Raw genomic sequence first — 24,314 nt, 5'->3', positions numbered from 1 at the left:
AGCCGACTTCATGGTCAATGTGGTTAAGAAAGTCACAATGTCACAAGTGAAATTGTGAGACAAACTCAAATATTGTTCTATCTATGTACAATGTTTAGGGTAGTTGACTTATATGGTTGAATATTACCATTACATGTTACTTTATTTTCCACTTGTTCAAGAGAGAAATATTGAAAATTTTACAGCACTACAGTTACTGGTTCGTTTCAGATTCAAAGTTATTTCCAATGCTGATTTTAAAAAAGTCAGTAGAATGAACTAGCCAACACTGAAAAGAGCAGCTCAACCCTGAACCCACTGCCACATAAAAAAAAAACTACCTCTACATTATTACATCAGTAATAATCATACTGTATTATCTGTATTACCAAACTGCATGAGTGGGCTATATAATACTCCTGTTCTTTACCTACGTAACGGTCTAAATACTTCTTTCCACTACTGAAGACATTTACTGTATCAAATATTTCTATTTGATGGAAAACCTTGAACAAGCTACAGAACATACATATATATATATATATATATATATATATATATATATAGGTATAGTGTGTGTGTGTATATATATATATATATATATATATATATATATATATACACACACACACTATACCTATATATATACATACACACACACACACTATGGTGAGTGAAGGCAGCAGAACAAGCCAACTCATCTATCGATTTATTGAACTTGAGATAGATAAAGACGTGCCAGGTCCTTCAGGCTTACTGCATTACGTATTTTCAAATCAATTCTCACCAGAGAAAAGCACAGCCTGAAGGTAACGTTTGGTGTTATTATCCAGTTTTCCTGCTGAAGAGTTGTTGTTTTGTTTCATCAATATTTCAGGTTAAGAATGCTTCCTGGCAAGCCTGAACAGACTAACCCACTAACAAAACAAAGTGATATAAAAAGATGTAATGGTTTCCTTTTGCTTTATTGGGCGATGGTCTTTATTACTTTGCACGTGTTAAGGAAGTGCGTGGTTGTATTTCAAGCTTGTACTCATTATCTAGGGAGGATTCAATTTGCTGCTGGGTAATGAGAGGATCAACCACATGCACACTATTACTGGAAATAATTGGAAAATGTAAAAAATAAAGTAATTGCAATCTTCCATCGAGAAAAGGGACTAGTCTAATTCTATTTGAGTTTAAGATTTAAATAAAAGATTTTCACAAACACTGTTTCAGACCACAAAGGCCCCTATTCATATCTCCCAAAACATTGAAGTTGGGCAAAACTGTTATTTTCTTTTGCTGAGAATTAAATGAGCTCATGTAGTTAGTTTAGGATTAAGACTGGAACCAGGGGAAAGCACTTGTCTCTCTCTAAAGTAAAAAAATATGCATACCAGCACCTCTCAGCTCACGAATAACAGTGGCTGGGTGCTGCTAAATTCAAAGTAGTGAAAATGTAATGGGAGTTAATCCCCTCCGAGCTCTCGCTCCATACTTAATGCAGAAACACGATGTACGATAAAGTAAATGTAGCTATCGCCGGCGACAGGTTAGCTTAGCATACTGCTAAAAAGAAAGTGTTAAAATTACACATTGTCTTGTTACTTAGTGACAGAGCTGTTTGCCTGTGTCTCCAGCCGTTGTGCTTTTGTTAGCGCTAAAGACAGACAGAGTTAGCAGTTAACGTTAGCTGGGGAACAAAGAGTGTAACAACAAAGTGTAAGAGCAAAATAATTCGGATGATTTTCTCAAGAGTTGAGGTGAAAATTAGCTTAAAGGAAAGTGAACGTCAGACCATGGTGGCCAATGTCATGCCTCCAAAAGAAATGTAACGTTAGCTGCTACCAAACTTGTATTGAGCATCTTTAAATCACAAGTTAGACAACTTTCTTCTCTGTTGTTTCTCTGGTACTTTTTGGCAGTACCAGGCTGAGACCTGGTACTGCCAGGTACATCCAAAAAATCAAAATTGTTATTTTCAACATTATACGACTCAAATTCATTGTCTGATAGAACCCCCAAAAATCTTTTATCATATTTAGATTTTATTTAGATCTCTGTTCTTCCTGAGATGCCTAACCACAGTCATATTTCTGGTATGAGAGATGCTACAAAAATAAACAAACAAAAAAACACCCTATTTCCTGGCTTGATGAGATTTTTCTCTACACGACTCATTAAAGACAGTGCCGCTATCATTACCACTTCAGCAATCTTTCCCGTCTTTGGAGTCAGAACTCAAAAAAGATTACACCTTGGAATGAAAATAAATTCACTCTGGCTTGACTGTAAATGAAGCGAGCGGTGAAAATCAAGTCACACTCTATTATGACAATGGTTTCTCAAGACTTTTATATATGACTTTGAGGAAGTCCCTGCTTCCTTTTTGTGGGTTCCCAGATTTAGATTTGTATTTCTCAAAAAAACGCCATGAATTGCCACATTACTTTTGGATGAAGAGGAGGGAGACGGAGAGTGTGTGTTGGTTTAAATGAAGTGACCTCCCTGCGTGTACTTCTGGTGTGCTGGAGCCGCGTTGTGTGAGGGGTCAGTCTATTACTGTACTTCCAAAAGCACACTCCTGCTCAGAGGTTCCCTGTCGAGCCAAAAAATGAATCTGCCGTCCAGAGAGGAGTGTGAGGGATGGGATCAGGCGCAAGTAGCCTTCTTTTTGAGCAGGGTGAGTACAAGAAAAAATAGGAGACAAAATAAGACAACTATCAGAAAACCCGTGCTAATGGATCTTTTTACTTAGCATTTAAAAGTTCAGTAGTTCAGTCTAGCTAATGTGAATCATGTTTGAGTATTTCTCTTCAGAAATATACAGCTGAAGCAAGTGTAAAAATAAACAGGTAGTGGCACAAGATGACATTTGTGTATTTAAATGTAAATTCAGAACAGTAAACCAATACGTGTTTATTGCCACTCAGAACAAAATGCAGGAATGTACCAACATCGTGAACAGACTGAGAATTAATGGCCAAAGACTTCTGGTGAGTTATTCCCTCACATGTTCCTTCTTTCACCTGAATTCCTGCTTGTTCTGTCGCTACTGCTGTTACATAATCTACTAATCCGTTCTGGATCATATCTGGATTGCGGTTGTGTTCAGTTTGCTCCAATTACATCAAACTGGATAAATCCTCCCGAGCACTTATAGTTATGATATTAAAAACAGCCGATTACATTTCCCTCCAGCTATTTGTGTCAGTTTTGCACCTTTTTTTTTTTTTTTAAGAAACTTGGTAAAAGCCCATTTTACAATGCCAAACATTTGTAACCTCCTCACAACATTTCAAAGTCAAATGTGTTTGAGGGAGTTAGTTTCTTCCTGTTAAAATATTTAATCCTTAACGTTTCAAATTGCTATTTTTTTAATACATTGAAGTATGAATGTCGCTATGAATTATTAAACTATGCTTGCAGCACATTGAATGTCCAAAGTAGAGTATACAGGATATGAAACGTGTCTGGTGTAAACCGAGCAGCTTGTCATACTTCCTACACAGGGTGCAATCGGGAGCCCTCCTAATTTGGAAGTCAGTATGTCAGCTGCAACTTCTGCTTTAAAGATTGCCCTCGTTTCACCGTGTCCGTCATTGTCACGTTGTGTGCCGAAGTCAGGTTAGAAAGGCCCACTGACACAATGAGAGCCGAATGTCTGTGTCAGTGGGAGAGAGTAAGAACTGTGAAATGAGACTCGGGGGATAATAAAGCTGTGATCCCTACTTATTAAGTAAGTATCATTAAATCTGCTTCAGTAGTGAGGGTAGAAAGCTGTCTAATGAGGATTTTATGCAGTGAAATAACTGGAGTGTGGGTTTTGTAACTTCCTAATATTTAGTAGTTTGAGACTCCATAATAAAACCTCTGCAATACCTTGGCATGTCCGTCGAAGCATTCCTTCACGTGTCCTGTTAGAGGCCACTTATAAACACTTGTTTCTAACAAATGAGAGCATCAAGCTGTTCTATTCATTATTCACTAACCCTGAGTTGATTCCATTTTAAATAGAATATTGAATCATATTAGCCCTTTGTCTCGGAGGCTTATCCCCCCGCATCCCCCAAAAAAATGCTCACTGTAGATATTTATGAGTAAAAATGATTAATGTTTCAGAGCAGGGGCTTTGATGTCCAAGCTACCAGTGCAGATCTGAAAAATACATATACATTTCGTATGTGTATTGACTGATAGATCCCACAGCTATAGCAACCAGCACAGCCGCGCTCCATTAAGCTGCAGGTAAACCCACGCTCGTATTGAAAGGAATATTTCACCGCGGCTGCACTGCTGGCTTTACACACACTTTCAATTTAACCAGCTTTAAGGCTGCAGAGACGAACACTCAGTTGTGTGGCCTTTTGTACGCTGTATTTGATTTTACGCCTCGCTAGCGCCGTGGCTCTATGTCCATCACGATGGGCTTTAGACTGAAATATCTTAACAACTATTGGATGGATTGCCATTACATGTTGTACATTCATGGTCCCCCAGATCATGTGATCTCATGACGTCTCCTCTAGCGCCACTGTGAGGTTGGTATATATGGTTCAGAGTGGAATGTATCAACAACTATCGAATAGATTGCAGTGACATTTTGTACGACATTGGATTGCCGTGAAATTTGCTGCAGATATCCATGGTCCCCAGAGGATCCATACTATATATAATGGCTTTATGATCTCATATGCATTGGCCTATAAAGTATTCATCCAATACAAGAGACAGAGTGGACATCTTTTCTTTTTTTCCCGATCCATACCAGTGGTGTGGCTCTATGGCAATGTTGCTCATTCGGTCCACCACTTCAGTCCAGACTGAAATGGCCCAACAACAATTGGATGGATTTCCATGAAATATGTAAATAAATTGACTTCACTTGAAATTATGTGAACATATTCATGGTCCCCATTTAGAACCTCCAGCAGGTTGAGAAAAACTGTGTGCGGACATTTCTGATTATCCAGTGATGAATCCTAATGAATTTGGTGATCCCTTAACGTTTCCTCTAGCGCCGCCATCAGGACAACATTTCAATTTGTCGAAAACTACATCAAATACAGTCTACAAGCATAGCTTGGGCTATACAACAATTAACCGCACGCTGCTCTGGGTCAAAAGGATCCTGGTAGTGCGAGAATATTTTCAATACGTTCACTGAAAAAGTGTTGTAATCGTTGCAAATTCGCAATGTTGCTGGTATGGATGATTCTAATGCGCAATATTCACAGGCGAGTATTCAGCGTTTTCGTTTTGTTTGTTCCTCACGTCTCCGGTGGGTAAAGTCTCTTAAGATGGACAACGTGGTGAAGTTGACCATTTAATCATCAATCAGCATGTTAGCATGCTGAGGAGTTTGTGCAATGATGGAGACGCCTTGGTATTCAATGGGGTACTATTGTGACAAAATTATTAAAGGTCAATGCAACAACATTTGCAGTGAGTTACAAATAACTAGTGGTTTTGAAACTGGGAGGAGGGCAGTCCTTTTGGCGGAATAGAGCTACTGCAGGGAGGATGACGATTGACGGAAAAGTGGAACTAAATTTGCATGATTATGAACCATGCGGGGACATAAACAAACAAAAGTGCTCCGATGCTAGCAAGGCTGTCTTGCTAACCTGGGTCCTTTTTTTATTTAAATCAAATACGATTTGGCTCTTTTTATTAGTGGTTTCCCACAGTAGGATTAATGATTGATGGAGATGAAATTGCTTTTGCTGGCGAGGTGGTTTGGGCATTTGTTTTATTTCATCTTTTATTTTTATTTTTTACGGCTTCTGAAGGACAGCATTACAGGAAATGTTTTAGAGCCAGTGAGTTAGCTGATGGACTACCTGACCAGTATACTGTAAAGAAAGCCTTCTGTGTACATAAAGAGTGATTTGTCTCTTTGTCCTTGTGTGTCATTGTACCTTGTGCTTACTTATCACACACTTCATCATCTGTGTCAGACAGAGCAGTGTTAATAATTAATCTGCCTTCTGCATCCCCAAAGATTTTTGTATTGACAATCTTACCTCTTAAATTAATTACTGTAAAGGCGTTTGTCAGTTTCCGAAATGCTTCATATCAGAGTTCAGTCGCTGGCACTCTCTACCTCTCCAGTTATGAGTGTTATTGCTTTTTCGAACTATCCAGTTCCTCTTCTGTTTTTGACATACTGCCATGCTGGTGCCCCTGGCAGTCGAATGCAAGTTCCTGTTGCAAGAGGATTTTACAACAGCAACTGTAAACTGTGCGGCTCTAGTGTAGGTTCAATCCCGGTTGAGTTATGAATCAGAGTGGAACAAAACATTTTTTTTACTGACACTTTTTTACTGACACTTTTTGACTCCGAGAACCGCTTTATTATAAAACGTGTGTTGCAAACAATAAGGCAACCTTTTTTATTTTAAATGTTCTTCTTAATCTGTTTGCTATATGAAGATCACGGTTGACATTACATTTTGATTGTGACACCATCAAAGTTTAAAAATCTCCAAAGGATCTGTAATGTCATTCCATCCATATATGCAACGTGGATTGCAACATTTAATCAGTACATTGTCATTATATATGAGAGCACTATACAAGAGAGCTGCCATCCTTATGAAATAGTTCATGTTGAAATCATTAACCAACCATCCACATCCGGTTCATCTGCAATATATAAATATGTGAATGAGACAACAAGTACGAGCCAATCAGAGGCAGACTGGGGCGGGTCTTAGCTGGTGGGGAGAAAAATCTATCAAACTACCATAAATAGCAGACCGCACAACCACAAATGGCCATGGAAGAGGTAATTAATAACACTCTAGCACACTTATTGCTGGTGTGTCATTGGCTGTTTTTACATTATTCAAAGGGAGAAACGTTTGTCTTTTGGTCACCTTAAATCAAAGCAGAAGAGGAAGATTTTTTTTTCTTCTTATGCTAAGTTCTGTTTGACTCATCAGTAACTCAGCATGTGTCTGAGGGCAGAGGGCCTGTACTGGGGGCTTTGAATGACATCCAGCGAATGTGCTGCTGCTGCTGAGCATCGCCTTTGGCTTCCTTTGCATATTCATGCGACGGTTATACAGTAGATAGAGCAAAGGTCATTGCAATTCTTAAGAAAATGGGCACAAGCGAGTAGGCAACACAAATGTGAGCTGCACACACAGCATCACATTCCGCCCACAAGGTCTCTTCATTGAGCAGTAAGAATGAGCATCGGAGGAGAAATTGTTCTGTCTGAGTGGTGGGTGTCTTCACTACAGTGTGGATGGGAATGACAGTACATGGATAAAGGTGTTCTCTATCTCTTTGATGCCACGTTCACTCGCACAGGTAGACGGGTTAAAAGAGACATGTAGTTGATCAAAAGAGCTGTCAGCCTCCATCCTTGTGAGCCGCCCGCTCAAGGTAAAGGACAGCAAGATGCATCACACGGTGACTTTGTTGTCGGGATACAAATGGTGTGTGCTTTGTAAAATGTATGCAGGCTGTAGTTAAAAACAGAGAGAACAAAATGTAAGGTTCAAATTAGGTGTTAATGTACTGTATATCCTACTGGATTTTGCAGTGGGTAATAAAGAAAACTGCCTCAGAGGAGTGAAAAAAACAAAACCAGAACTGTTCCACCCGTGATTTTGGATCATTCAGCGTAGATTTGTGAACATGTGGAAAAGGAAAAGTCTCACACATAACGACAGCCGTGAGACTTTGCACAGCTGCCGTGTGAAGGCACCGAAGCTAATTTTGTGGGCATGTATCTGCGAAGCTGTTCTCTCTATCGTGAAATGAAGCTCATTTCGAAGGAAGGCTTTAACGAACGTGCCACGCGTCAACACCTCCACGTGCCGTTCCGAGCGGAACAAGACAAGCCACATGTGAACAAGAAGTGGTCGTTTATGTGCCTGTTTTCAGATGAGGCTGAGATTTCCCGCTGACAGAACTGCCAAGAAAGGGCTGCACAATGTGTGTACTTTGCAGGTTGTGTGCTTTAAACTTGGTACTATTGTACTCAGAGCGTATTTATTGTTTGGGCCTTAGGTCAGCTGACCCAACATCTGCACAGACGTCTGACAGCAAAGATTTATCCAAGGTTACAAGGTGACAAGGTTCTATTGTCATAGTAGAACAGGGGTATGTACGCAACAATATGCAGTGTGTAGTCCCATTTTGTTACATAGCCTTTTAAAAACTATATACTATATACTAATAAATTGCATACCCAAACTAAAAAGGGTGTATCTCTGCAACCACTAGGGCTATTTGAATAATTTTGGTTACAATAAAAGGTTACACATGTGAGAATGTGTTCAGATGTGTAAATATCAGTCTATATATTACTCGTTAAGAGTAAATGAATATGACACACAGAAAAAAATGTAAAGGTTTCAGGTCCGCTTAGAAAAAAACCTCTTTCAGGATGATTATTTCTTTGAAATGATCCAGCTGTAAGGTCTAACTCTAACCCAAATCCCAGCACAATATGTGAACATTCTCTCTGCAAAGGTTGACTTTGACAAAGTGAAGCAGGAAAACGTTAAAGAGGGTTTAGTACAAAGAAAATTCAGGCGAGGTCTCAAGAATTTGCATTGGGGCACATTTGCACACATTTGCGTGCATCCGTGACATTTGAATTTTTTCATGTACCAAACCATATATTTCACTTGTATATTACTCATGGTGTTCAATGCGTCCAAATACAGCTGTTTTGGGCTCTTTTTTTCTTCATAAAACAATATATATATATATATATATATATATATATATATATATATATATATATATTATATAACAATCTAGGGGGGGATTGGATTTTAAAAGGATAAGAGAAACAAAATATATATATTATATAGTGGAGGGGGGTGGAATTTTTACATGATTTTTTAAATTAAGTTGATGGCGTACTTTTTTGACAAAAGATAAAATCCTGACAATCTAAATGTAATTAATTTTGCCAGACTGTTATCAATGCGCTAGGGATCATTTAGCGTGTGTTCACGATGCACAGACTTGACATGGCTTGGCAGGCACAGCTACTGACGAAGTATAACAAGCGTCACAGTGTTTGTGTCACATGCAAAACTAAAGTAACGTGAGTTAAGTTAACGTCAACCACGCTCTTTTCTAAACCCAACTAAGTGTTTTGTTGCCTGAACCTAACTTCCTGTGAAGACTGGAAGTTTATTTAATGCATGCATCGAGCGTATGTTGACACTCTGACTCACTGACATGTGCAAAACTGACGCTAGAGGGTTACGTAGAGCGTCATGGTTTGACGCTTACGTACAATGACCAAGTTGAATGATTTGAAGGAAGAATGTGATCAAGATTCATGGTCCCCAAAGGATGACTCCCATCCTAACATCTTGACTGTCTATCCAGCTCTAGCAAGTCAAATGTGTAAATTGTACAATACTTAGTTTTCTTGTTATCTGCTAACTATTTTTACTAGCCTCAGCTGTACTTTAGCTGCTAATTAGCACATGTTAGCATGTTGACAGACTAAACCTGTTTAGTTGAACACGATAAACATTGTACCTGCTATAAAACAGTATGCTAGCATTGTTAGAACATGCTAATGAATGGAGCGCCTCACAGAGCTGCTAGCTTAACGGTAAATGTGAAGTCCTGCTACCACCAGGGGGTGCCAATGTCATATAGCTGAATATTTCACATATGGTGGCTTTAAAGAAATAGCAAACAATTCATATCAGAACCAACAAAGCATTCATTCAAATAATCTTCAGCTTAAAAGTTGGCACTCGCACACATTGCTATTTACACAAGCCGCATCACTGCAAGCAGGAACTCAAGCTCAAAAACGATTAGACTGTGGAGAGCGTTGTTTCCGTGAACAAATGCTAATTGGACTGTCTGCACGTTATAAAAACGTGTAAAAACTTGAGCTGTCATTGAGCGCTGCTTTGAGGCAGGGCTCCTGGTCCACAGCCCAAAGGAGTGGCTGCAGCTTGTAGAGCTGTTGTGTCTCATTTGAACAAGCACAGACACTCCTATAAATAATTCAAGGTAGGAGCGGTGTCTGATTATCCACCAGGGCCGCCTGTTTGATATTAGATGCGGTGTCAAAAGGCTAAGTCTGATTTTATACCGATATTCTCCTGTAAGCCAATGGGACGATTAAGTGTGTGTGTCTGCGGGGCCAAGGTTCAGTTCTTTGAAGGAGGTAAAGCCTTTCATATTAAGCGATCTCACTCTCTGATTTACAAATGATTGAATCACAAGCTCTGCTTAACGGGCTTTCGCTCGTTCCTCGAGGTAATGCGTCCTGTTGGTGCACCCGCGTTTCCCACATTCGCACACCAAGGTAACGTGAGCCGCATCATTAAATCTCTGAAAAACTACCATTTAATCCACTGTAGGCATCTTCACAGTCCACACTTGTTCCACATGAGACTCTGCAGATAAAGGGCCACTCGTGCATTATTCATATCTAAATTAGCCGTATTAGACTCACGCCTCTTACGCTAGCCTCTCATCACAAGCCCCTCTCTCTCTGTTTGCTCTTTTTTGACGCCAGCGCGGAAAATATCCGAACTTTCACAAACATTTGTTGTCTCCGGATCGTCATCGCGTCACGACAAATATGAGGCAGAGAAGAGACAGGGCGAGTAACGACCCAGAGCGATGAATTATGAATGAGGAGGGGAATACATAATTTAGCGGGATTTTGTTGCATATTTTATGGTAATCATTTCCTTTCATTTGCGAATCACAATTGGCCCAGTGCGGAGCCGACATTAAATGCAAACACAAAATCCCAATGCAGCGGGCGGCCGGATAAACCTTTTCTAAGTGCTTGATGATTTATGAAATTGTGTAATACGGTGGTGTGTGTTTTTAGACGCGGGAGCAAGCGCTTCACTTGAAGGTCAGCCGCTTTAATCCACAAAATGGAAACTAGGCAACGGCGCACCCCAAAAAAAAGCTTAATTTTATCGCTTTGCTTTATCGCTTTTGGCCTTTGTGTCGTCAGCTCTGTGTCCTTCATGACTTGTTCAACAGTTTGCAGATCGCTATTAACGAGCCACACTCAGCACACCAATAGAGGATATTTGAATTTAATCTCCCATCCTTGAGTGTCATGATGTCTTGTTTTCTAACCAACAACATTGACAATTATCCGACCGACATGCTTCTCTGTGTTATGCAAGTATGTAATGTGTGTCATCTGACCCTGCGGCTCCCATGCTGTGCGTACGGTAAGTACCAATAAGGTGCTTCCTCTTCCTAAAAAAAAATATCACAAGGGCTTCCTTAGAGAACCAAACTGTGCGGGTGGAATTGGCCCTTAGTGAGGTGCTGCCATCTGCTGTTGGCCAAGAGGCGACACACGGCCGACACCAATGTTCTCGTAGCGCGGCCTTCATACACTGACATGCTCTCATGCGCGTGTTTGGTGCCAAGGTGACACATTTGAAACATTGCCTCTGCGGCAGGAGATCGCAGTCAATCGAGTCATTTTCACCCAACTTGTCACCACACGTTTACAATTAGATTTGTGTGATGCTTCCACAGAGCCTGTCCGACAGTGACATGAACCAGTTCAGTCTCATCAGCCGACCGTAAGTAAAAGTTTTACACCGCTGTCATCACACACCTCAATCAAACACCTCCCTGTCTTCTCGGCTTTTCCTACCTCCTCCCATTTTTCTCTCACCTCCCTTCCGCTTGTTGTTGAGGGAATAAAACACAGCATGCTCTTCATATCCCATGTGATAGTCAGATTATTAATATTTATATTTATAAGCATGAATTCTGAGTGACATACTGGAGGGAAAAGTGTATTGTATAATATATAAAAACCTAAAAACCTACATACATGACAATAAGAGGATACCTCAGAAACAAAATTACACTGTGTGTGTGTGTGTGTGTGTGTGTGTGTGTGTGTGTGTGTGTGTGTGTGTGTGTGTGTGTGTGTGTGTGTGTGTGTGTGTGTGTGTGTGTGTGTGCGCTGACAGTTTATTTGTACTTGTGTACATACAGCTGGGTTATTGTGTGCACGTGCATATGTCTGACTACACGTGCACTTTAGTCTGCATGTAAAACGTGTTTTGCAATAAGTGTGTATGAACCCCCTTTATAACCCTTTTATCTATTATAATTTAATAGAAATAATAAACTAAACTGTAAATAAATGAGTTAAAAAATGAAATAAAAAGAGACATCTTTGTGTTTGAAAAATATCTATTTCTAGTTATGGGTAAATACAAGCTAAAATCATTCCCAAATTATGGCCTTACGCTTTCATTTTTAAGCTTGCAAAGACGTTTCTCCACCTACTAGAATTAAATTAAGTAGCTCTATTTCTAAGTCATTTTGTTGGGGTTTCCTTTTTTTTCTACAGACAAAACAAAAATCAATTTCATAATTTTCATTTCAGCACTAAGGGTGCAAAGTGAAAGGAGCTTTTGTTGTAAACCTTGCACAACTACGCCAACTATAAACTAATTTGAATATTGTCTATCCTGGGCTTCCATACTTTTCTATTTGAGTTCCTGTTTTGTAGGTGGTTATTCAAACGCTTAAATCAGGAAGTAACATCATTGTTTTTAGTACATACTGCAGCTGCCCTTGCATAGTATGTTCAGTTACACGCAGTATAGATTCAATTGGGACACACTACTTCCTCATAACATTGCACCTTGAACTTTGAGCCTCTTGCTCATATATCATTTACGCAGAAGATTGTGAGTCAGAATTACCATAAAACATGCAAGCTTGCATACTGCAAAATATGACCAGATACACGGGACATCCTGGCATTTTTGGCATTTGGGACATACTAAATATGTTTCTGTCGTGCTATATTAAATGGTATTATGGGTATTAGAACAAACAGGGTGAATATCCTCCTGTTCTCTTAGACAATGTAGGAAAAGTGACTATTTACTACTACTGTGTACACAACATGTTCTACTCTCACATAGCCAGGAATAAACCAAACTTCTTCACTGGAAAACAAGTAGTGAAGTGAAAGTAATTAAAATGTCTCATCAGTACATACGTGTCCCAAATGGTTTTCACATTAATCCCTACACCAAATGGAGACTAAAGGCTGTCTAAAGACTTTTCTCATCGTGCAGCTGGTTCCTACAAAATACAAACTTTAATTCTGAAAGCACATTTCTGACCACATACAGCTCCCTGGTTTCTTCTCCTCTTCTGCTGAGGTTGACAGTGATCAGAGGTAAAACAGACATTTAAATAGCAAAAAAAGATTTCAACACGGTTTTGACCTCACAACCAAACAATTTCACAGTTTTAAATTTCCTGTTGAAGTGTATGTGAATGAAATCAGTTGACGGAAGTAAACATGGACCTAAGTTGTTGACTGCAAAGGCAATTTTGTTGAAACCACAGACTGTATAAAATGTGGACGCAGTCAACGTGATGCTTTGAGGCCTCCAGCTGTTGCCCATGTTAATCTGAAGACCTCAGCCAGGGATCTCATTCAGGTGATATATGTATACCAGTGGCTATTATCAGCAATTGAAATGGGAAGGAAGTAGAATTGAAGAGGGTCAGGAGAGATGTGATGCAACAGGTTTGCTCACTGAAATCTTGAAATCTATTGTTGAGTGTGTGTGTACGTGTGTGTCTGTGAGAGGTGAGGAGTGGAAAAGAGAAGTGATTTTTTTCTCCTGCAGAGAATGGTCAGAATTGAACTCCCTCCTCCCCTCTATGACAAAGACGTGACTCGTAGACAGTGACAGTCACATCTGCAAACACTCCAGCAGCGCACACTTAATGCAGGAGAGGACCCAAGATCAAAGATGTTAAGCATGAATATGGATACGTTAAGTAAACTCGCTGCTCCTGCTACGGCAAAGATTCGGTAAGGAATTCGGTTTTATCTGATATTTTGTGGCAATGACACAATTGCTCTTCTAATTAATGCTTTTTAATATAAAAAGCATTAATTAAAAGAGCAATTGGTAAGAAATTGTGGCACTACGCGTCAACCCTGTCGTGGAAGCGTGCGACAGCGTCCAATTTCTTACCTGTGTAATCTCTCGCAGGCACTTTTGGAAGCGGCTTGCTCTTCAGAAAATGTAAGAAATTGTGGTTTACTTTTTGTCCAAGAGTATGTATTAATGTGCTGATTTGGACAAAAAGTAAACCACAATTTCTTACATTTTTGCAATATGGTCTCAACGTCTGTTAACTTTCCCCCGCATTCAAGAAAGGGTTCAAACTTGGGCAAAAAATAATAACTTCTGAATAACAAATCGTATTTTCCAGGCAGCTTCAGAAGATCGTCCAAGACATAAAGAAGAACGACGACAGCTTGCTGAACAAACTGAGGAGGTCAGTCTCCGAAAATCTCACACTCTTCTTCGCTGCACTCTTTGCACTCCGCGAGCCAGATGCCTGAGAGGTCCGGCCGACGCCTCTGCGCAGCGCATGTATGCATATTTAGAGAATGTCAATTCCTCTTTCACAAACCGACGGGGTAAGAGTCGGACCCACGGATCACAAATAATGTAAACAGATGGCTGTTTCGATTTCCTTTCCTCTAAAATTAGTCCCCTCAAAGGACAGATGCTGTAGTGACACACGCAGTGCAGAACCCACTGATTCTCGCCCTTGTCTGCTAAAGGCGCACAGCGGTCCTGCCAACCGCTTTTCACAGCGTAGGTGTCCCCCGGGACGTATGTGTGTGCAAATTAGGACGTCTCTTTACCCCCAGAGACAAAGTGTCGTTTACCCTGTGAAGTCATTCATTGCCTGCTGCTGATGTCAGTGTCTCTCTGTACGGCAGGCTGAAGAGCAAGCCGCTTCCAAAAGTGCCTGCGAGAGATTACAACAGAGGTAAGAACTGGGATGCTGTCGCACGCTTCCACGACAGTGCGAAAACATTATACATAATAATAATAACAATGACGTCCATCTGTGTTCAAGGCCGTCTGTGATGACGCTCAGATGCCGATGTGTACGATGAAAGAGTCACTGTGATCGCGCGAGTGTGCCTTTCCAAAGTAACGGGCTTTAGTACAGAATCCACTCCCTGTGCTCCCATCACACCGACACGAGGGAACGTGATGGAAACCGAGTGAACATTTCATACTCAAAGTAGCGTAGCTGTAGAAAACACCCACTTGAATGTGTCCAAATCCAACAGAAGAGGCCAGGGTTGATCCTGAGATGTATTCTCACGCAGAGCGAAAACGTGGATTTGGTCCCCCTTTGGAATCATGTTCGTGTGGGAAGGGTATCTTTAAATATCCACTGGAACGGACACATATAACATATGTTAACATATGAGGCGAGCTTGAAAAAGAGAGAGAGAGCAGAGAAGTTTGGATTTCTAAAACCCAATCTGATAATTGCACACCAGCAACACAACATGTGTTTGAGGAGCATGTTAATGTTCCTCCCACACAAACACATGATATTACAGCGTACAAATGCCCGGTGCAGTCACACTTCCACGTCCACGGATCAAATGCACTAAGTACAAAAAACTGTTAAAGGACCCGAAGCTAAATCATCCGTTGGGCAGAATGTTTTATACAGAGTAGAACATTATAACATACTGTGTATTACATTAATATCAAGTGTTTTTCAAGCAAAACTTGCACAACTAGTAGATCGAAGTCAGAACAGTGTGTGAAAAAGCAGCATATTTCCTTTTGCCGTGTAGTGGAGTAGATGTATTAAGTAAAATATTGAAATGCTAAATTTGTAAGTACAGCAGATGTCTCCATTCTCATGAAATATCCAGACATATCTACTGTATATATACAGTATACATATATATATATATATATATATATATATATATATATATATATATATATATATATATATATATATATATATATATATAAATGTTAAACACTGCAAGTGAACTTCAGGGAACAAGTAGGCCCCATCACACCTGTTTCCAGATGTTGTTTTGAGAAGCACACTGCACTAAATTACGTGACGATCGTGCTCAAACTGCGAAGAAAAAAAACATCAATAATTATGTCACTTGTGGAGAGATTATTCAATAGTTCAAGAGGTGAGGAGATGCGCTCCGCTGGTCCCTCAACCGTGGGCTCTAAAATTAGAGAATGTGCTCTGACACCTGCTCAGGGGAATTTAATGCTTGTGTTTAATGCTGGGTTTAACAAAATGCATAATTTGCTTTTCACATTTCTCCCTTGTTGTAAAGAAAATCCCTTTTAAATGTTCACAGATGACAGGCAAGATGATGAACTGTCTGATCCGGACTACGTAAGTTAAGGCATCCGTGATTGGTGGGTAATTTAAAGTGTTGTTTTTGCCTGGCGCCATGACAAACATGTTGTTCCCAGGATAACGACACGTATGAGGATCCCCGCGAGGACCAGGACGACAGCTACGAGCCTCCTCCCAGCCACAGGACCCCCACCACGACTCTCTCCGCCTCCATCTCGAGGGGGGAGTATCTCGGTCGGTAACGGTCTCCCGACGGGGAAGAACTGTTTATATCTGCACTTCTTTTTCCACCACGAATAGCTACCGAAACTCTTCCTCTCCTCGTGGTGGAATTCAAAACTCCTTTTTTCGCACACAGTTTCTGTTCTTCAACAACTTCTCCTTTACAGCGATGAGTCTCTCCTCCAGCTGGAGTTGCATCGCTCTCCGCTTGCCATCTTGGCACCATAGGGCCAAAGCCACAATACACGGGGGGGTGGGGGGGGTCTTCAGAATGGAGCTTCATGCAAATGCTGACGCCCTGTTTCTGCTTCTGCTTCTCCTTTCTAGACGACCGCCGCTGTGAGCGGCCCTGCCGGCCACCCAGGAAGCCCCTCCGCCCGGGCAAAGACTCCAAGCAACTACCCCCCGAACCCACCCAGCAGGAGAGCGATGAAGTAAAGCAACTTCCCCTATACCTCACACATAGCTCGCAAAAAACTCTCCCACAGAGAATTTCGCCATATCCGGTGCATTGCTAAATACCTTACGATGACCACGTACGGTTGACCTTGTTTTCACAATGTGTCGCTTTGCAGGAGGACTACATCAATCCCGATGACGACAACTACGTGGAGCCAGCAGGGAATCCGTCCTCCAGTAAGATACATACCGGAATAGAGAGGAGGCAGAGTTTTTGATTAGAGGATATGAAAAGGAAACTTATAAATATAGTGATAATGATGAAAATCTTCATGCCTCTACACAGCTCCTGTGATGCATGGTGGGGTCAGAGCAGGGAGGGAGCGTCCCATGTTGCACACACCTTTACCAGAGCATCCACCCAGTCCCGGTAGGTACAGAAACCTCGGCACCATTCTATTGGTCCTGATAACGTGCACTCATCGCGACTCTCTGTGTGAAATGCACCCCTCTGAAAATGTACTGTAACACAAGGAGAAACTGTCCAGGATGTGCAGTGATGACTACATTTAATCAGTTGCCAATTTGACCATGTACCTCCAAGCGTGGTGATGTTAGAATAAGACATGAATTTGATTAATAAAAATATATATAAAAAATGTCCGTAGCTTTAAAACAAGACAGTTTTTCTGAAAAGAGATTTAGTTAGTGGATAGTGGCCACGCTCTGTGAGTTTTAGCATGCTAACATTAGCTAACTAGCACTAAAAATTAAGTACAGCTGAGGTTGATGGAAAAGTAATTAGTCTTGCAGGTTAAAGTGAAGCCAACGTGAATACGCCTTAAAGTTGCATTCTTTCTACTGGTCAGCCGGGGGGCGACTCCTCTGGTTGACAAAAGATGTCCAATTGTATAGAAATCTATGAGAAAATGACTCTACTTCTCTATTGATTTATTTAGTTTATGGTCTTAATCTTTAGTTTCAAGTCTTCTTCAATACAGCATGATGTTCATTTAGTAACTGAGGGCCCATTTAGAGTCAAATAGACCATTTTAAGGCGGGGCTGCCTTGGGATTGACAGGTCGCTACCACGTCTGGGAGTTGTGAGTGTTTTCGTCTCTCCACTTTAATTTTTCACAGAGTGTTTTCACTTCATCAAAGTAAATTGTAACATTGTGGTTGCCTAAAAATATTTAACGTTTAGTTGTTGGCCCAACTAACTCTGTCATGTTACCAGTATGGCTGAAAAAAAGAGGTCCTCCATTGCGTCTGCAATAATGAATGAACAGATTACAGGCCTATGCATGAAAGGTCTTTGAAAATACACTACAATGAGAGACAGACGAAAGCAGTTAGCCCACACACACACACACACACACACACACACACACACACACACACACACACACACACACACACACACACACACAAAGAAACGCCCAAGGGCAGATTCTGCTGCATGCTGAAGACATGTTTGAAGCAATGAAAACAATGAAAAGAAAAAAGAGAAAACCCGAGGCCTTTGTGCCTCTGCAGTGTGTCTAATTCTGGCTTTGGTTGCTTTTCAGACTTTTATGAAGTTCCTGAAAAAAAGGTAGGCTTTTAAGTCATCGCCATTTCAAGTATTTTTCAAAGTGCATTTACTTGTGGAACTCATCGTGGTTTTTCGTTTAATGGCGTCTCTTTTGCAGGGAAACTCATTATCTCTTCCAGCAAGCAGGTCAGTGGGAGACTTTTAAATGCATAGATGTACAGTACAAAAGACAGTATTTGGTAGAAAATCCTTTTCGCCTGCAGTCTGAGACCAATTGTTCCCTTGCAGACTGTGTCCAAGCCCCACAACAAAGTCACATTCTCTGCCACCGATGCCCAGCCCCAGGTAGTGCCGCCCTCTGTCCGCTGTCAAGTCGTTGCACTGCTTTCCCACTCAACCACACTAACGATGAGCCGCGTTTCTTTCTTTAGATTGAACACAAGGAGATCTCCCACTGCTGTAAGTGCCGAGTTTTGCAGAGATTCGCATTTGTGATGCACGGTTAGGACGACGCGGACTCATTGCTATTGTGAATTTTTCCAGGTCCGGGAACCTTCGGATGAAGATGAATATGAAGTGTGTGATCCAGAGGACCGTGAGTATGAAATCAAAGGCCTCCTAGCATGTTACGCCATCTAGAGGACAGCCAGAAAGATGCATTTAACTACTGTGACTGGACAACAGCAAGATGTGACCTGCCAAAGCTGGTCCCAATAACTGGTGGATCACTTGTCCTTGTGTGCTCCTCTAGGTTCCAGTGATAAACGTGCAGAAGGCCCTTCTCTACCAAAACCTTTGCCCAAAGTGTAAGCATCGCTCGACCAAATATGTTTTCTAATTATACATCTGTGTAAAGCTTAAAGAAGGGAATAACTGAATGTCTGATCTTCTCTTTCTTTTCTTTTTCTCCCGGCAGGTCACCAAAACCACCGGTAGGAAGCGCTCTGAATACAACGAATACTTGTCTTTAATATCTGTCAACATGCTTATATTTATGACAGTGGAAATAATGAAATGTGTTGTTGTTGTTGTTTTTTACAGAGGCCAGAATTCAAACCTAGGGAATTTGAGAGTAAGTTTACATTAATTCAAATGTGTGCACTCATTACTATTAGTCACACCAGAGCATTTATTAAACGTTGGGAAATTAGCGCTGCAAATCCAGATTTGCTTTTAGTGTCCAATAATGATCTAATTCTGAACCCAGGCTGCACATACACGACAACCTAACGTACAAGTCATTATAGACGTCCTGCATTTAAACTCTTCCGGTTGAAAGGGAATACAGATAAAGCAAATGTGCAACAAAAAAAAACATTTCATTTGTGGGATGTGTCGACCGCAGCCTGATCACCATCTGTCTGGATCTCCACAGGCCGCACGCTGCCGGCGATGCGGATCGACCAGAAGCCCCCGCCGAAAGCTTTCACACTGGACATTAAACGGCCAAAGTAAAATGCGCGTGCAGTTTGTGAGGTGGGTGAAATGGACCAAGGAAAAAATAGCCTTTAATCGCCTCTGTTTGTGGTTTCTCTTGCAGGATTCCTTTTCCACAGCTGACCCCTCCCAGTGAGTACAGCTCCTGCTCGAGTCTATGGAATCTATGGAAGCCCATTCTTCTGTGATGAAACAATAAAGACCCTGTGAGTCATTATAATGACTTAGCATCTCATAATTATGACTTATTATCTCATAATTATGAGATGCTGACTGAGGGGGCGTAACAAAGCAGAGCAGCGAAGCCATGGGGAAGAAAAGATTAAGATCCTGTAAGTCATAATTATGACATAGTGAGTCAAAATGATGAGACAGTATCTCAAAATTATGAGATAGTAAGTATGAGATACTATCTCAGAATTATGATTTATAGGATCTACATGTTTTCATAACAGTGGCAGAAATGGACTTCCATAAGAACTCCACACACACACACACACACACACACACTCACACACATTAGTAAAGTGTGTGTCCCTTGCTGTCCCAGGGCCAGCTGACAGAGGAAGCGTCTCTGCTGAGAACGGGTCAACAGACCAAGACAAGGTGTGCTCTCGTAAAGCAGAACAAACAACCCAACGAGCCACATTCACGCAACAAGTCCTCCTCTCCGTTTACTGTCATTTCAGGACGCTAACATCGATAAGAAGCCCTGGTACGCCGGGGCATGTGACCGCAAGACTGCCGATGACGCCTTGTGTCGTTCCAACAGGGTGAGAGCCGTACGGCTGTCATCCAAACGAGGGGGGGGGGGGGGGGGTCGGTGGTTTAACGCCCAGTAACCAACAAAACCCCTGCGTGGGGGTTCCGTGACCACGAGTGTGTCTCTCTGTTTCAGGGCGGGGCGTTCATGGTGAGGAAGAGCTCCGGGCAGGACGCACAGCAGCCCTACACCCTGGTGGTGTTCTACAGCGGCCGGGTGTACAACATCCCTATCCGCTTCATCGCGGCAACGCAGCAATACGCTCTGGGCCGAGAGAAGAAGGGGGAGGAGGTACAGAAGAGGGTGTTTTGGGGTTGTGTTTTTTTTTGGGACCGTCTTCGGGTATCTAACAACTGCAGAAAGAGCAGAGTTTATGTCTCAGCGTGTTGATCTAGCTGCTCTTTAGTAAAAGAGCTGCAGGGCTTTTTCAGTCCAGTGCGGATACTGGGTTTGTTAGGATTATGGTTGTTAGTTAGAAAGCTTACGTGCAGGCTGAAAGGCATCTGAGACAACAGCTACACCAAAGGACACCCAACACTGTAAATGTGAAACATTGCATTGTGGGATTGAGAGAACATTTAGCAGTTTTGTGCCAATTACTTTAATTCACTTCTTCTTCAGTTGTTTTACACATTTATTACACTTTTATAGCCATACATAATCACCTGCGTCACAAGACCTCCTCCTCCTTCCTTTAAAATATTTAGAGCAAACACAAATGATTCATGAAGCCAATTTTGTTGATTTTAAGGACACTTAAAAGCTCCTCCTCTCTCTTCGCAGCACTTCAGCAGCATCTGCCACATCATCGAGAACCACCAGAGGACTCCCCTGGTGCTGATTGACAGCCAGAGCAACGCCAAGGACGCCACCACGCTGCGCTTCCCCGCGAGGCCCTAGATTGGTCCTCGCCAAAGCGCCGCACACCCGCACCCGCTGCGGCTACTGACAAGACTATTGTTTACAGGACTCGTCGTCTCTCCCCCTCCAGTGTCGAGATCCCCGCCTGCACTGCTGGCCATGCAGAACCAAAGTAGCCCTGACGCAGATGACTTTTTATTATATTTGGTTGTATTCTTTTTATTTTTGTAATGCTCAGTCAGTAAACAGTTTGTGGAAATGAATGCAAAGGAAGGAGACAGCGTTGCTGTAGCGGAAAGAAGCAGGTAGAATATTTGTTTATGACAGCAATACGTTGGGGGCGCCAAAAAATACAAGGTTGTATATTTTTGTTTTAATAAAAAAAAACATCATCACCTGTGTTGTATGACTCCAGCTCACATCACAAAAAACACCACCAGGGACCGACAAACTGGTTCGTTTATTGGTCTGGTCAACAAGTAATGCTCTCACGCTCACATTTTGTTGCATAACAAGAATTCCTAGGCACTTGGTGACAACTCTGCAGGAATATTTTGTACAGTACCTCTATCTGGACTACAGGACCTCTATCCAAATTGGAGAAAAAAGATATACACCGAGTTACTGAAACAAGGACACGTGCACTAAATATTTCCAATGGTCCTTGACTAACGCGCACACACGCACACACGCACACACACACGCACGCACGCACGCACACACACACACACACACACGCACGCACACACACGCACGCACGCACACGCACGCACACGCACACGCACACGCCACTGTTCCCTTGCTGGGAATACTGACGGGATCCCGGCTGCATAAGGAAATGTTGAGCTACAGTAGGACACTGGTTAGAGATTGTCAAAAGCTTGGGCCTGATAAAGGTGAGGTAATGGGAAATATAAATCCTCCTTTCATAGTGCAATTAAAAGATAACGTTATCATTTCAAGTCAAAAGAGGAAACTTATTGAGGAAAAAAAAACAAGAAAACATGATCACAGAGGCCTGATTGACATAAAGAAAACACGGGTTTACTTCTTTTTTTCCTCTCTCTATTTAAATTAATTGTTTCTTCAGGGATATCTGCTTGATAAAATATACCTCTTACAGATAACACTATTACTTTTAACATAATTTGGAGTTTGTACAAAGATTATTTTTAATTTATTTTACAATGACACTGATTCTTCCAGTGGTCCAAAGGAGGGGAAAAAAAAAAAAAAAAGCATAAAGAAAAAGCATATAAAGGCTAAACTTAAGAGTCATAAATAAATGTTGAATAAAAACAGCTTATTGTCTTTGTTTTTTTTAGTTTTTGGTATATCCGAGTGGGTCTCTGCATCCAAAACAAATACGACAGCTCCCACACTGTAGAGCCTACCCGTACATAAACTGATTAATAGATGGTATGGCAAATATACATATTACAGTGTTCTATCAAATATTCCATATGACAGTGTACTGAAATCACCTTAAATAAAGCAATTGCGTAGACAAAATACAAACGATACAAAAGAACAAACGCATCGACGCCACAACCTCGCGGCTTTACAGAGAATCACTAATGTACAAAGAGTTTCTGTCAAGCGCCTCCATCTGGCAGCGAGACAATCGGTAAATGTTTACCCTGAGAATGAACCTTCCTGGAGGCGCCACAAGGATTTGATTCTTCTCAAACCAACAAATCAGATTTAAGACTTTAAAAAAAAAAAAAGAGGACTGTTTTCATTAAGCTTTTGTCATATTGCAAAAGTAATTTTCCAGACGTATGTTTGCTTTTTTTATCCAGTGTGCATGACATTAAGAGTTTTCACAGTTTGGCTTTCTCCACTCCATCAGATGTCGCTGCCGATGGGCCGTCCACTTTTCCTGACATGCGAAGAGCCTGCCGCAAAACCAACAGCGGAACATGGCCGCATCCCCCGCCTCCTCCCTGCTGGGGGAGGCCGCGTCGACCACTTCGTACTTCTTCCTGCTCAACCGCCGAAGTTTCAGTTTCAACAGGAACCTCTCCTGTACGGCGCTTTTGGCGTGCGCCACAGAGTCCGCCGGGTCGCTCTCTTCACCGCACGCGTTGGAGAGGGCGCTGGCAGTTCTCCGCGACAGCACAACCTTCTGCACCTCCCCTCTGTACCGGTTGATGACCTCCATGATTCTGGCGACCTCGGGGATGCAGGCGTCTGGATGGTTCAGCACCACGACGGGCTGGTCCCCCACCGGACGCTTCACCGGCTGAGATGGACTTATGGCGACTAACTTCAGGGTCCTCTCCAGGTGCTTCGGGAGCGGCTGCCACTGATGGCCGGAGGCTGGCGGTTGGATGTTGCTGAGGAGATTCGGGGAGGAGTCAGCGGCACTCCGTTCCCCGCGCTCTGCAGCGAGAACGAGGATTACATCAGAGTTTACCTCTCCTGCGAGACAAAAGGTGAAAAGACTCATTACAAATCAAACGATGGCGTAGTTAGGCCATTGAAGGTAAAAAATATATATTATATATAATAATGATGTAGCAAGGGGAAGGAGCAATATTTAGAGACAACAAAAAGAGAAAAACCCTTTGATTAAAATGGCAAATTTACCCGAAAAAAAATTATAGCCGTAAATTTACGAGAAATAAAACTTGCTGTGTGTTCAGAGGGACGTCCTCTCAACGGTTGGGTTTAAGTTTTATCTGTGCTGAAACAAAAACACGTGTGTCGTCAAAGATAGATGTTGTTCATCTCTACTTTCATGCATCTTCTAAAATATTAGTATGCATTTATGGTCCAGAAAGAATATAAAATAGTTTTTTCTTTCAGGACTTCAGGAGCAACAAAGTTAGCGTTACTACTTTTTTTCTCTCATGAATTTATGTCTTTATAATCTCTCAAATTAGAGTGTTTTTTTTCTCGTAAATTTGCCACTTTAATCTCAGAAAAACTGAGGTT

At 41.6% G+C, this 24,314-nt stretch overlaps 1 protein-coding gene across 1 annotated transcript; it reads left to right on the top strand.

The window, feature by feature from the left end:
- Window positions 1-2,578: 2,578 nt before the first annotated feature.
- blnk (B cell linker) lies at window positions 2,579-22,157 on the top strand (the record flags this gene model as incomplete). The annotated part of the gene is made up of 24 exons (XM_079230138.1): window positions 2,579-2,647; window positions 2,898-2,960; window positions 11,485-11,531; window positions 14,215-14,280; window positions 14,735-14,784; window positions 16,157-16,194; window positions 16,275-16,392; window positions 16,708-16,814; window positions 16,956-17,016; window positions 17,126-17,209; window positions 18,348-18,373; window positions 18,471-18,499; window positions 18,602-18,658; window positions 18,745-18,772; window positions 18,857-18,908; window positions 19,065-19,119; window positions 19,230-19,245; window positions 19,355-19,385; window positions 19,689-19,764; window positions 19,854-19,882; window positions 20,301-20,356; window positions 20,440-20,523; window positions 20,649-20,804; window positions 21,297-22,157. The coding sequence occupies 24 exons, from the start codon at window positions 2,579-2,581 to the stop codon at window positions 21,411-21,413; spliced, it is 1,515 nt and encodes a 504-aa protein (XP_079086264.1). The 3' UTR covers window positions 21,414-22,157.
- Between the last annotated feature and the right edge of the window lie 2,157 nt (window positions 22,158-24,314).

Source organism: Taurulus bubalis (assembly GCF_910589615.1).
Source record: "Taurulus bubalis genome assembly, chromosome: 14".
Lineage (NCBI taxonomy): Eukaryota > Metazoa > Chordata > Actinopteri > Perciformes > Cottidae > Taurulus > Taurulus bubalis.
Note: the sequence above shows the minus strand (reverse complement) of the source record. Positions and strands in the feature narration are given on the sequence as shown.